This window comes from Thermobia domestica, chromosome 5, assembly GCF_964235325.1.
Source record: "Thermobia domestica chromosome 5, izTheDome1.hap1.1, whole genome shotgun sequence".
NCBI lineage: Eukaryota > Metazoa > Arthropoda > Insecta > Zygentoma > Lepismatidae > Thermobia > Thermobia domestica.
This window is the reverse complement of record NC_137458.1, coordinates 200178968-200194936: the sequence shown is the minus strand read 5'-3', so window position 1 is coordinate 200194936 and position 15969 is coordinate 200178968. Positions and strand designations below refer to the sequence as shown.

Here is a 15969-nt window from a genome sequence, read left to right as displayed (position 1 = left end):
ACCATTACAAGATCTACAATTTTTGAAAGATTTGTACAGTTAAAGACAAATAGATGCTGAATTATCTGAAGTGGCTCTTTCTAAATTTTCACGCCGACTCTGGTACTTGAAGGAACACGTAGCATTGGGGTTTTTGGTGGAGTTACCATAATGGAAAAGCAAAAAAAAACGGTTGAAAGAATTAAAACTATAAGGGGAAACCGTGAAGCAGCAAAGAGGCTTGACGCAAGAGATGATACCAAACAATTCTTGTGAAAAGAGAAATCAGTGATTTTGTTACAACAAACAAATTTTCCTCGAGAGATTTAAAATACCCAAAGGGTTTCTTGAGTGTGATCCGACTTCATGGGCAAATAACAATGACTATCTTCAAGGAAAGACAATAGTTTAATTCAGCCACGTAACAAACGGTGTGCAGAAAAGGGAGTGTAACTAATAGAAGATTACAACAACGTTCTTACAAAAATGAGGAGCACAAACAGTTTCTTTTGCAGATAATAAAGCCCACAGACAATCTTTTCCAATATGTGACAAAGTGAACTATGTAGCAAATAAGATTCATAACTTACCAAAAAGGTACTACATAAATAAGGGATATTTCAATTTCTTCCAAGTTATAATTTTTCTTTTTTCTCATAATGGTCTATGAATCATCTTGATGAAAAAAAAAAAAAAACTTATTTGTAGTTCAAAGCGAAACAAGCAGTTTGTTTCAGTTTATGTACAAGACTTCCAAAATTCTTACATATCTGTTTCATAACTGCAACAAAATAACATTACATGAAGCATTTTGTTTTTCACACGTAATAACTCTTTCATGAATATAGGTAACTTGAAAATAATACCAGATTTCTGCATCTGGTGAAATGTTACCTCAAAAAGATATGTCACATGACCCTCTTCCTATTTAAAGAATTTGACCTGAATTCAAGATGGCGGACTTCAAGACGGTCGCCATGATAACGTATACAAGATTAGGTTGGTCTCTTCCTCTAGTTCCATTATCCAAGATATCTTTTCATTCCCTTGAACCGTTTCTAAATTACGAGAGTTTATTCCAGATTTTCACCATACACTATGTATTGTAAACGCATTCAAAATTTTAGGTCGTTTGGGGCACCATTTAAAATTATTCAATGGATCTAATTTTTCTCCTGGCTTAATTTGGTTCCATATGGAAACATTTTAAGGGGTGAGTCCTAAGAAATTCCTAAATTTATTTTTCCCCATATAAATTTGGACCACCCTAAGCTCCATACTACCAGACAAACGTTGTTAAGGAATGGCTTGAAACCAGCGGGTTTAAATTCTTGGATTTTGGCCCGAAAATTCCAAGAACTGTTGGGTAATTTTAAAGCGAAACGTGGCTGAACGTAACCCGAGTTCAGTTTCTCAACTAAGAGAAGCTATAAAATAGGTCTGGGTTAAAGATATTACATCAGAATACTGCGAAAAATTGTGTCTGTCCCATTCTTCTCGTATCTGAGCTGTGTTAAAAAAAAAAAAAAAAAAAAAAGTTGCACACACTAAATATTGAACTCGCTCTCAAGCGTGTATACTTCACTGTGTTTCTATCACTAAAATGTATTCTTTATATGCTTTTAAACTGAAATGTATTATCTATATCAATGTATATCCGTATTTAAATAAGAATGTTCTTGTGTATTCATAAGAATGACACTTATTTGTGGTGAGTCATCCATTCTGGCAAATACCGGATATAAAGAAGTGAAGATTATAGCATTTTACTCCTTTCTCTCTCCATTTGCCTCCTTACATCCAGAAAACTTCATATGATTTAATTCTGAACCAAGCAAGGGAAATGAATACTTTTTAGATCCTATTTATGTTGGTTTATTGCATTTTTATTAGCGAATGGTAATTGGGTGGTGTAATTTGAGTGTAATGCGTCGTATATTAGAAGCAGGGAGCAAAACTTCAAAGTGAGACTCATTCGCCAATCCAAAATTGATGGTCGCCAGTATCTCACGTATAAATTATGGGTCCCCCTCCCCCCAGGCCTTTTATTTCACAAAGAAAGACATTACATTTCTGGCGCTGACGTGCCAAGAAGCAAACCGTTTCGATTGAGGGTGGGAAAGGAGGGGCGAACTACAACGTTCTGAAGACTTCACATTCCGTGTGTTCTTTCAATCAATGACAATTATTTCGTCCGAAACAGAAACTGCGCAGCCCTGTGAGTTTAGGCAGAAAACATTGCTACTGAACAAGGGTCGCCAGCTCTAAATTTCTAGTCACCAATGGCAACCGGAAATTTTGCGCCCTGTTAGAAGAGTAAGTATTGTTATTGGGATCGATTCTCTGATAGTGTCTCATTTGTATTGTCAAACAAAATTAAGAAACTTTTTTTTCCTCGTAACTATTCTAGATAATGCAACAAAATCTGGTATACACATTAAGTACAGGGCACAGTATTTTTCACGGTAGATTTTATTCAGGTGCCTGTGATCGGGACCGCTCCAGGGAAGCTTGTTTTATTCTGAAGAAAATGACGTATTAACCATGACACTCGGGCAAATAATTCTGTGTTTGGGAACTCCTACTTTTTACCTATTGATATAAATACAGGGTGGTTCAAAAGTGTGGAAACATCAAAAAATGGCATGATTTTAAAAGAATTGCAAAAGTAATACTAGATTATAGTACACGGGTGAGGAAAACTTTTAGGACATATGATGTCGATGGTTGCTATCTTGAAATCCATAATTTTGAATTCACTTTCATTTTATTAAGTGGGTACTGTATGTTATGATATCTTGTTCTCGTCTGAAACTTTCTTAAAGATTCAACGATGTGTTTTTATCACTTACCATAATAAATTTATGACTATTGGTTCTCATAATGGCAACCACCTACTACATATTTCTCCCCATTACAGGATGTGTTCAATATGCTGTTCATTCCGTTAAAGTATCAGAGTCATTCTTTCCCCCATTCATCCGAGACCTTGCTCCAAGTGCTTTCACGTATGCTTACACACGCGTTTGTTATGCGTTCCTTTAGGTGGTCAATATTCCGAATTTTTAATTTCACAATGGACCTTAGATGTTCTCAATGGTAAAAAATCTAGAGAAGTGAGGTCAAGAGAACTTGGTGGCCACTCTACAGCATCACGTCTACCGATCCTCGAGTTGGGAAACGGCACATCCAAATATTCACAAACACAATTTCCGTTGGTAGAGGAACACAATCGTACAGGTAGAAAACAGGGAATGTCTCATCTTCAGGTAAGAGAGATGGCAAAATATCTTCTTCCAACATTCGACGATACACGATTGCTGTTAAGGCCACCATTGATAAAGAAAAACCTCACAACACGGGTCTCCCACATACTACACCAAACCATCTCTTTTCCAGGAATGCTAGAAGATGCTTCACACAAATGGGGATTTTGTGACCGAACAGTAGTGAGCACTGTTTGTTCAACTCGTAACATAAATGTTGGCCTCATATGTGAATAAGACTTCGTAGGCGAAACGGGAATTATAACGGATTTGCTTTGTTGGCCATTCCGCAAATTCCAAACGCCGATCGGGGTCATCCTCTTGGTATCAGCTGATGCATTTGTAGCTTTGTGCCACTTATGCAAGGACAAAACACGCGTGATGGATGTGCGAATAACGGCACTTTCTTGGGACAAATGACGAGTGATTCGATTCGGACTTGCTCAATGCTGCCAACACTGCTATTGACGTTTCGTTAGTCGCCGTGCGTGACTTGCCTGATTTAGTTTGTTGGTCTTGGCCCTGTTTTTCTGAATTTCTTGATCAACTTGCTTACTATTGTATGGCTAAATGTGTACCCTATCTGGGTGACGGTTGTTAAAATCATCAGGAACGACTCTTGTGATTTGTCCTTCTGACATCAACATGACCTCAAATGTGTTCCGCCTGCGTGACAGTCATGTTATCTTAGTCATCTGAAACAATACGAAGAAAACAAAAAACAGTAATAACTTTGTTATGGTAAGTGATAAAAGCAAAACCAAACACAGCATTGAATCCCCGAAAAAATTCCAGATGAGAACAAGATATTTCAACATACGATTTTCATCTAAGAAAATGAAAGTGAATTCAAAATGGCAGATTTCAAAATCGACATCACAATGTCCTAAAGGTCCCCCCCCTCCTTCCCAAATCTGTAATACTAACTTACAGTGTTACTTTCGCAATTCTTTTTAAATCCTAACTTTTATTTGGGTATTTCCACTCTTTTGGACCACTTTGTGCATGATATTTGGTACTGTCAAACAGGATTGAGAAATATTTTTTTCTCGTAACTATTCTAGATATAGCAATGAAATATGGCACATGCATTACGTACAATAGTATTTTTCACGACAGATTATGTTAGGGTAGTCGAAGCTACTTCAAGGGGGAACAAAATTTCAAAAAAGGCATTTTTTGGTAGACCATTTTTCTGTTTACCTAAATTTCCCTTCTCTCGTACATCATGCACATATGCACATGATATCACTTGAAAGCTCGATCTATTCTGGAGAACGATGTATCAACCATGATACTCTGATGAACAGTACTGAAGCAGTAGCGAGTTAACTGAAAATTAACATTTTCATTTTAAAAAAATGAAAGAATCTAAATGGGTTAATTGGATTTTAAAAAATAAAAGTGTTTTTTATTATTATTATTATTTTAAGAAATGAAATGTAGCCAAATTTTTCTTTAAATCTCATTTCCAGTTGCCAATTTGCTTCCTATAATAATATATTTTACGATTAGAGGGCTTTTGTAACATGCGATAAACGTACTTTACATCACATTCCGCCAGATACGTATAAATAATTCGGGAATTTCCCAATACCCTTCCTAATGCAACCATCTTTTGTTTTTGTGTGTGTAATTATTCAGGTATAAAGTTCAGAAAATAGAGGTAGACCTTTAATAGTTAACTTTTTTCTACGTGAAGCGTTAGTAGTGTCTTTGATTCAAATTATGGTATTAAGTCTGATTCGCGTATTTGTGATTATCATGAGAAAATATTTTGTTTCTTTTTTAATTCAACTGTTTCTCGTTTGTATGTGTGTAATTATCCAAATGTAGTATTGAGAAATCCTTTTCTAAGTTAAGCATTTTCGATTTGTAATTAATTGACTCTGGAAAGAAACCTTTTATAACTTGTTTATATTAATACGCGACTATGTACTACAAAAAAATGTATAAAATCTATTCTTTAAAAAGCGCACACTAGACATCATCGTAATCAAGCGTCACAAATTTCATCATCTTGTTCTACATAAAATTGAACTAGTTCCCTCAGCTTCAAAAGCAAAGAAATAACTGTCGTCAGAAAGGTGACTGCTCCACCATGTTTACTTCGATGAGATTTTTCGCATCACTAGTAGTTTCATAGTTATCTGCCATAAATCAATGAAACGAAACGAGAAACGAAAATAACTTATTTATAGATGAACACATTATATAGAACAGTAGTAAGATGGATTGGTCGAGTATCTTCTACGAAATAAAAGCAGTGCTGAAACAAGTATTTCTGGAGGTCTTTTTTGAATCCTACAACAGAATCCTGGCCTTTATTCTCTGGGAAGTTTATTGCAAAATATAATACCCGTATATCAACACCCTTCCTCATTTAATGTATTTCTATGAATAGAATACAATAGAATAGTTTGTTTCTTGCTTCGTAATTGTACTTCTCTCCGATCTCATTAGGACACCCTCTAGTTGTCTCTTCATAAGTATCAATAAATTTAAAGCTACAAGTTGAAACCTCCAGAGGAAGTTGGAATTCGTGTCATTCCGCCTGAAGACATTCTGAAAAAGCCCATACGACAGTCCAATGGACTTTTGCGCATTTGGACTGCTGAAACGTCGTCTTCAACATCACCCCCGCACACACTGGCTAGTCTATACAAAGCATGAAGTGAGGAGTGGGACAGAATTCCCATGTGTCCTGCGCTGAAGCTTGCTGCAATGGAAACTGCGATGTCGTGTGATAGTTCATAATGCTGGGAGTCCAATAGAACATGATCGGTGGTGGCGTCGCGGTATATCTTAAGGTGAGTAACCGTCAAAAATGGTCGGATAAAGCAAACAACCTTCTGAATTGCCACCATAAAGATGATAATTTTACGGTTAAAATGAGCGGTAAAGTTCGTTTGTTGGTATCCTGTTAAAATCAGTAAGATTTCAAACGTTTATCTGAATAGTGAAAAATGATAATTTAACTATATTTCTGAAAGAAAATCTCCAAAATTAAAAATACAGGAACGAAACAATAGAAGATGAAACTTGCTATTTCCAAATAGCGCAATGCACAAAGTTCTATCACAGCAGTGACGTAATCCTTCTTTCTTTTTTTATCGATCTCCTTCCAGAAACAATTAAAATACCACTATTTCAATATTCAAAAAACAACTGCAACTTATGCACATTGCAAATAAAGTAATACATACGTTGAAAAACAACTCAGTATTATAACATTCACCTTGCACAAACATTACAAGCAGGGTTGGCTGGTTTAAACCAACGTGGTTTAAACTGGGTGTTTTTTTCAAAAAAAAAAAAAAAAAAAAAAAAAGACGTTTAAAATTTAAAAAAAAAAAAAACGAAAAATGTTCGTAAAAGTGTAAGTGTTCATAAAATCTTGATTTGCAGATTATCACGTTTCACCCCAGCATATTATTCGTATTATATTCAGACCAAAATTCTCCATTCATTACTCAAAGAGATTATACTACAAAAGCATCCTTTTTGTTGTTTGTTTATAAGTTTATGAATGTTTCTTTTGAGTATTTTGTAGTTTGTTAGGCAATTACAATCAAAGAAAAATTCTAGATATTGTTTCGTTTTAAGAATGTTTACTATTGATAAAATACATCGAAGTGTCGTACTTTTTGGGGGGGAGCCATACAAACCCCACAAGAGGCATTTATTGAAATCAGAAGTCTTTGGTATCTATTTATGTATAAATGGGTCCGAGCCAAAGTGGACTCAAATAATTTTTATCTTTATTCACTTTTCTTACTGATATGCAAATTAAGTCGTTGTATTTCTTTAACTTCGACTAATAAAAGTCGTTGTGAAGTAACTTGGACTAAATTATTTCTTCTGTACTTTGCAGTACTTTGAAATTGTCCATATGTAATTCTCTATAATGCTTTCACTTGTGCAACTTTGTCTTTTTGTCGTTCTGAAACGACTCTTGACAATTAAATTCACAAGGATGTAAAGATCAGTACAACGTATTTTTATCAGGAGTCCTTCGTGAGTAAGTCGCAGATGTAATGCACTTTTGGTCAATTAATCCCGGTTTCGAGTCCAAATGGAGGACAGTTTCTCTCGGGTGTAAGCTGAGAAGCGGTTCGGATACCGCTTCAAGTTTATAGGTCCCCTTCCAGCATAGCCTGGTTGTTGCGTAACATCAAGACGAAACAAACTTACTTCTGTCCATATGGGATACAAATACATATAGCAAATTATTTAAACCAAAAAAAAAAAAAAAAACTGGTTGAAACCTAACCGCGTTTAAACAAAAAAAACTTTTTTAAAAATAAAACCATGGTTTCTGCCACCCCTGATTAAAAGAAAACCTACGTACTAACCGTATCCCAGACCGACTAGCTCTCACAACACCACACAGGTAACACGTCACATATTCATATAACAACATTACAAGACCAATCAATCATAAAAGCAGAGTTGGCAAAAACTGTTCTTTTTTTCTTAAAAAAATTTTTTTGTTTAAACTTGGTTTTCTGTTTAAGCCAGGTTTTTTTTTTTTTTTTTGTTGTTGTTGTTTAAATAATTTGCTCTATGTATTTATATCACATATAAACAGAAATAAGTTTGTTTCGCCTTGGTGTTATTATACAACAACCGGATTATGCTGGAAGGGGTTACATAAGCTTCAAGCGGAATCCAAACCGCTTCTCGACTTACATCCGAAAGAAATTGTCCTCCATTTGAACTCGAAACCGGGACTAATTGGCAATACGTTTGCGGACTCACTCACGAAGGACTCCTGATAAAAACACGTTGTACTGATCTTTACATATTTGTTAATATAATTGTCAAGACCCATTTCGCAAGGACAAAAAAATAAATAGTTGCACAAATGAAATCATTATACAAAATTATATATGGACAATTTCAAAATTCTGCAGAGTACGGAAGAACTAATTTAGTCCAAGTTAGTTCACTACGACTTTTATTAGTTCAAGTTAAAGAAATACGAAGACTTAATTTGCACATCAGTAAGACAAGAAAATAAAAATACGAATTATTTGAGTCCACTTTGGTTCTGACCCATTTATACATAAATAGATACCAAAGACTTCTGATTTCAATAAATGCCTCTTGTGAGGTTTGTATGACCCTCCCCCCAAAAAAAGTACGGCACTTCGATGTATTTTGTCAATAGTAAACATTATTAAAACGAAACAATATTTAGAATTTTTCTTTGATTGCAATTGCATAACAAATTCAAGTACTGAATTCAAACTTCCGTAATAATGGAAGTTTTGACGTACAGTAAAGCAAGCTGCATTTTCAGGGAAATCCCGTCGTAAAAAAAGTGCTCGGGAAATTCCCGCAATTGAACCCACAAAGCATCGGAAGTGAATACTTCAACAATAAAACTAGTTATTTTACGCTGGAATATATTTAATTTCATTTAAGACATTTTGAAACATTTACTTTACAAAATATGATTCGTATCTTTGTTAATTATTTTAAATTAATTTTCAGAAAAGAACAGTCTTTAAAAAAAGAAGGAAAAAAGTGCTCGGGAAATTCCCGTAACTGAACGCACAAGTATCGAAAGTGAACTTCAACAATAAAACCATTTATTTTACGTTGAAAAATATTTACTTCATATAAGACATTTTGATGAATTATGTCTTTGTTTTAAATTAATATAGCTATTTGGTATTCATATTTGACGAACGTCACTGAGGCTCCTGGGATGACTCAATTTACATTTGTTCGTTTGTCTGCCTGTACCACACACACTACAGGGTACAATTTTCTTTCTTTTAAGTTTAAATTTTCAGGGTGCAAGCCAGAAACACTCTAAATTTTCTGTATAGATTCTGGCGGCAAGCCACCTTAAAAGTACAAAATGGTGGCCGTTATTTCTTATTTTTTAAAAAATAATAATAATAATAACATCGTGTATCCACGCTACAAAGCGCAACTTTTGGTCTTTTAAGTTGAAATTTTCAGAGGAGAATCATGAGAGACTCTAAATTAGCTGTATATATTTTGGCGGCATAAAATTTCATAATGGCGGCCATTTTTCAAAACAGCGGGTATCCATGCTACAGGGTGCAATTTTCGGACTTTTAACTCGAAAGTTAGGCGCTAGAAGCACGAGACATTCTAAATTTGCTGTATATTTGCTCGGCGATCAAATATAAAATTTCAAAATGGTGGCCATTTTTTCAAAACAGTACTGCAAGTTGAGACAATGACAATCTTAAAATGTAAATCATATTTTAATACTTTTACCCCAAAGACACTGAAATATTTCGAAAAAAAAAATAAACCCGAAAAACCCATATGGGTCCAGGTGGGTTGTTTTTTTTTCAAACCCTGACTAGGACCAAAGCTTACTGGATACTTTAAGAGAAATTAAAAAACACCCTATATAAGCAAACAGAGGAAGGAAAACAATAATTTTTCAAATGTTAATTTTACGTTGAGTGAATGTTAAAACACGAACAAACTATTTGCTGAGCAAAACAGTATATTCACAATGTATAAAATACTACATACGTGTTTATTGTGAATATATAGCTTTGCTCAGCAAATTGTGTTTAATTACATACAAAGCAAAGCTTCTACTTATGGAAAATATTACATTGAGTGAGTAATGGTTTCTGCATACATAATTGTTGTATACTGGTATCATATTAGTAGTCAAGCGTTATTTGTTGAATTATTTTCGCTTATAAATATCGATCCTTATGCAATATACTGCGTAATTAGTAATTACAGTGAATAAAACACGTGTTCTTTGAATTTTAAATTTACTGATTTTTTAATGTATCCAAAGTAGGAAATCCAAGCATTATTAACAATACCTAAGCATTATACCCAATGCATGACGTTTTCAGGCAAAGTGGGAAAGAAGTTGCAATGGTTTACTGTTTTAGTACTTTCCCCAGGCAATGCACACAATCTCTAGGAATTCTCTACAATACCGAATAAATTTTAGGCGTATCTGGACACTACAATGTTTACGTTCACTTTTTCTTACAATGTTTACTTTGTACATTGCAGAGGGCACAAAACAAAGAAGGCAAGTTACTGGCTAGTGGGGTTGGACTGTAGGAAACAATAATCCCTTTCAAGTAAGTAAAAGACTCATAAATGCAGAATACAGAATAAAACGAAGAGTCATTTTACCAAATGGATGATGAATGAACAGACATTGGGAACGAGAAAGGGTAGCTACAATAAGTTCATTTTTTAAAAACAGCAGAGACAAATAAATTAAACAAAATAAAGTATAGAAGGTGCGCCCAGACGATAGCCAGTCATGAGACTTTGAATTTAGCACAAAGAAGCCGTCATAAAGTTTGTGGTCCATTCAGAAGAACCACAATTTAAACGTTACCATATGTAGTGCCTCCCTTTCCCTCTATTTCTTATTCATTCATGTCTTTAACCTAAACGTTGCCATATGTAGTGCCTCCCTTTCCCTCTCTTTCTTTTTCATCCATGTCTTTAACCTAAACGTTGCCATATGTAGTGCCTCCCTTTCCCTCTATTTCTTATTCATTCATGTCTTTAATCTAAACGTTGCCATATGTAGTGCCTCCCTTTCCCTCTCTTTCTTTTTCATCCATGTCTTTAACAGTGTATGGAGGGTAGGTTGCATCAAAGAAAAAAGATCACTGACAAAGATTTGGCAACAATTTGGGTTCAGTTTATTGCCTGTCAGTTACTTTTCAAGGGAGAGAAAAAACAAACAGGCCAGTATGAAAAGAAACCTCACACGGGGCCGTCATTACTTTGTGAGCAAGGGGCTGTCTTTGGACTGAGGTTACTATAACAGCCAATTCATAGTCAATTTTCCCCAAAATCATATCGTTTTGTTAATAATAAATCAAATATTTTGCATGTTACGTTACTCAAAAAAAATCTCTATACCTGACAACACTGCTACTGACTAGCAGTCAGTTATTGTTGAGCTTAGCAGCTTCATTTCAAATTTTGCAAGGAGGAACGGGAGGGGGCGGGGGGGCAAGATGGTCAACCAATGTAGTTAGAGTGACACGTTTTTCATTAATATAATAGGATACTATTGACTAAAATACATGGATCTCAAACTCAATGGAGCAATTCCCCGCCGTCCACAAGTGACGCCCCTGATTGAGCTGTCAGTGTGAATAAGATATATGTGGGAGAGGAAAAAGTTTTAAAATCCTTGTTGGCACATATAGGGGAAGGTGGTTAGGCAAAAGGGTTTTTGTTTGTTTGTTTATCAAAGTTCAATACTCAATTCACATAGTAATGCCGAATCAACTACAACGAGTAAAGGCGAGTCAGTAGCTAAGTTGATTGCTTTCTTTATTACGACTCAACTAAGAGGTGGGCCAATATTCTAGAACCTTGCCGTGGGAGATTGATTATTATTATTATAACTGGAGTATTATAACACTTTTCCGGAACACTTTTATCATACATTGCCTAACTCTTCTTACGTATCATAAATAATGCCTACGAAAAGTAGATAATACTAAATATTTCCTACTTTGCCTATATTTCCGGCATTGTAGGCTTACATAACACCTAGATACTCTTAAGTGCCTGATTCCCTACTGTGCCGGTACCGTAACTTTTCTTACGTATAGTGCGTATTGTTATAAATCCTACCTAGTAGGCTTCTGTCCTACATTTTGGAAATATAAAGTGGACTTTTGTTATAGTATCGATATCGCTCTAGCCCCCGTTGCCCTCTTTACAGGACAGATTTCGTGCTTTATAGCTGCCACTTAGCACAGGTTGCTTTGCGTTTTTGCATTGCATTTTTACGGCATGCAGTATGTTTGAACACTATCTTCATACGCAAATCGTGAAAGAATTGTCATTTTACAATTACTTCTGATGATCCTATTCAACTTAACCTACATTAAGTGGGGTATTCTCATGCTTCCAGCGCAAATGTTTTTTGGGAACAATAAGATAGAAATTAATGGATGTACTTTTAATATACGGATCCATAAATTTATAAAATTTATAGAAGAAATTTCTAATAATCTTCTAATAGAGTAGTGTATAAGTAATGGAAATATAGTGTGCACTTACTTCTGAAATTTACGTAGAAATATAGAAATGAAAGTCGAACCTGAAATGCACGTAATCCCTCATAAGGTAATTACAGATGAATGTACAGTTTGTGAAATATTTGTGATAAATTACAACAAATATTGTATTAGAGTAGTTTTTAAGCAATCGAAGTAATTTGTGCTTTTACGTCCGACACGAATTCGTACGTTGTATATATATATATATATATAAAAGTGAAAAGAAATGTAACATCGTACACAAACACTGGCGTTGAGGCAGCCAAAATGCAGTGCATAGACTGATTACACGTGAATCAGGGTATACGAGATGCAAGTTATGAACTGGAAGCATTGAAATCCTGTTTAGATTTTTAATAGACACCTTGTTTTTGTGTAACTTGTGACAAAGGTAGGAAAAAGCGATCCCTCCGGGGCTTCTAACCACCGTAGCACGCCTATGCTTTGTTAAGACAGCATTAGTGCTTTTTAGTGGCCACCTAGCACAGGTTGGTCGGTGCTTTGCAGACCAGTTAAAGTGAATTTGCACCAGAGAATGCAGAGTACACCTCAAAAGTGATTGCTAAAGATACACAAATTGAAGGCAAGGGTTACGTTTAGAGTTACCCCTCCGCTTTTTATAAAAATCAGGAAAATTTACAGGAGAAATGAGGTAAGAAATGATAATTTGAAGTTTTTATTTGATGTTTAGGAATGTAAATTCGGCAGGAGAGTTATGTTTAATACGAGAAAAGATATATGGAAGGTAGTACTATTTGCCGGATGCGGAAGCATTCGCGGAAGGTTTCAGCAGCATGGTAGTTGTAAAATATGGCGAATATGGCGAACACGGGTAACAGATGCGCAAAAATAATGAAGAAAACCTTTTAAATTTTTGTGAAGCCCACGGAGTACTGAGGTTAAGTGAAATGTAACAATTTTTAATACTTAAGCACTGTTTTTTGTATGTTGCAAAGTCCAAGGGCAAGTCTGGACTGGAGGGGCAACTCTAAACTTAAGCCGAAGGCAAAGACAAAGAAGTATGTTTTTCATGACTTTTTGTGTGGATCCGTATAGTAAAACTACACGTACTACTGAAAGAATTATTTTTGAATAATTATTTTTATTGGTGTGCATTAAGAACCGATTTGGTTGAAAACACAGCAAGGTTGGCTGGTTTAAACCAAGGTGGTTTAAACCAGCGGTTTTTTTTTTTTTAAAAAAATGGTTTAAACCAAAAAACAAAGAACGAAAAATGCTTTAAATCGTGTGAACTTCATGGTGACGTTTCCACATGTCAAACCATTCGCATTACGTTTATGACGGAGAAGACTTTTCACCTTTTAATAAAGGGGTCCCGTGTTCAATTCTCGGTCGAACCACAACCCATCTTTCAACTGTATACCAAGTAGCGATTTGAGATGTCCCTCTAAGCAAGTCTTCTCCGTGATAACCTTGGTATTTCATAAGGATGTTAAGCCTAAACATACAAAATGAAACTAAATTATATATTTCTACTTGAATGAATGCCTGTTTTATAAAAAAGCCAAGGTTGCTTAAATATATTGATAGATATTGGCAAAATTTATCCACTGCCTACGTAGCTTCCAACATAAACTTTGATTTGACTTGGTCTTAATTTTATTGTATGATATCTAGACACCAACTTTGTAATTTAATACCTCAGTTTTAGCGTAGTGATTATGATATGTTGATCTTAAAATTTTTCATAGGTTATAGTTAAGGAGCCGTACTTCCCATTTAAGGAAGGGCGAGAAACGCCATACTTTCAGGAATTATTCATTGACTATCTAGGATGTTAAAAAGTAGGTAATAGACTGAGTTCTTGCCCTTGTACTTAGGGTGTTTAGGTAATGCAACAGTAAGATGTATCCTCGTGCACGGGAGATGAGAAGTAGATGTTCTTAACTATTACCACAAGTAGCCCTATGTAAAGATCAGTACAACGTATTTTTATCAGGAGTCCTCGCAATCGCATTTGTGACCAATTAGTCCCGGTTTCGTGTCCAAATAGACAATTTCTCTTGGATGTAAGCCAAGAAGCGGTTTGGATTCCGCTTTAAGATTGTGACCCCTTCTAGGATAACCTTGTTGTTGCATAATAACACCAAGGCGAAACAAACTAATTTCTGTTCATATTTAACATAAATACATAGAGTAAATTATTTAAACCCAAAAAACGGGTTTAAGCCAAAAAACCTGTTTTTTTTTCCAATAAAAACCATGGTTTTTGCCAACCCTGAAACACAGGGTATACGTAGTAATTCTCAAACTTATTGTCAATCTGTACTCACTGATCTATCAACTCTGCAGTTTAAAGACATCATTAGTGTTAATAATAATAATAATAATAAAGCCTCGACTTTTCGGCGGGTAAAGTATCGTACCGGTGTTACGAAATACTTGGTTTACGCTGCAAATGCAAATGCGTTTGTCTTTGCATATATGCTGTACTTTGGTGATACGTTTTCCTCGATATACGTTTATCACAAATACTTACCATCATTGACAGACACTGCTCAATCTTCTTCGGTAATTTATGTCGTTTTGATTTCTCACCGAACAGATGCAGCCTTACACGATCTTCAGTTAAACAAAGACGGCATCTTTGATAATAGTGTGTCAATGGGTATTCAGCGCTATACATTTTCTGTTAGTAAGAAAAAATTACTACATATATATACATATATATGGCTGTTCTTTCAGGTAGCCAAACCTACGAAGCACATCAAGAAATCTATGGACATGACACATACGCGAAACACCTATACCAGGGTTGCTAGCTATATAATTGAAAACGTTCGTTACGAACAGATGCAGTTTTTGTACACTATAATAATACAGAAAGACTTAATGCATGAGTTCCATTAATAATGGGAAATAAAATGCGTGCAACACCAATATAACATCTTTATCAGTGTCAGTATAAAGCATGGCAGATAAACTCGTTTTAGGTCTGACATTATTCGCAACCCGTAACCAGTGTTGCCAACAACCTGTGAAGAAAACACGCTAGATGGCCTTCAGAAATAAGCTTTTTTACGCAAAAAATGGATAAAATTTTGAAATGCTAATCCATAACCCACAATGTAGATTTTAAACCCCCTTTTTTATTGTGTGTAGGGTTGTATGAAGTAAATGCAGAGAAAACTAAATACATGGAAGTGCGTCGGGACCGTAATACGGCAAATTGTGGAGGCGTTAAAATATTAAATAATGCTTTTGATAAAGTGGATACTTTCAAATATTTAGGATCAATATTAACAGACGAAAATCATATTCACGAAGAAATTAAATGTCGACTAAAAGCAGGGAATTCGTGTTACTATTCGGTTCAAAATCTCTTGTCGTCGCGAATCCTGTCGAGGAATTTGAAGCTTAAAATATATAAAACGATAATCATGCCTGTTGTTCTGTATGGTTGTGAAACATGGTCGCTTACTCTGAGGGAAGAACATAGACTGAAAGTATTTGAGAACAGGATCCTGAGAAGAATATTCGGACCCAAGAGGAACGAGAATGGGGAATGGCGGAAGCTTCATAACGAGGAACTACATAGATTATACGGTATACCCAACATTGTTAGGGTCGTCAAGTCTAGAAGGCTTAGGTGGGCAGGTCATGTAGCTAGAATGGAAGAAGGTAGAAACGCTTTCAAA

The 15969-nt window shown here is 35.2% G+C and overlaps 1 protein-coding gene across 3 annotated transcripts in view; it reads right to left on the bottom strand.

Moving 5' to 3' along the window:
- The window catches only part of LOC145686342 (uncharacterized), a 211315-nt gene extending 196028 nt beyond the window's left edge, over window positions 1-15287 (bottom strand). For all 3 annotated transcript variants that reach the window (XM_081759570.1, XM_081759571.1, XM_081759572.1), the window contains exon 1: window positions 14811-15287. In XM_081759570.1, coding sequence (XP_081615696.1) covers window positions 14811-14957 — 147 coding nt within the window. In that variant the 5' untranslated portion in view covers window positions 14958-15287. The remainder of the gene's footprint in view (window positions 1-14810) is intronic.
- Window positions 15288-15969: the final 682 nt, after the last annotated feature.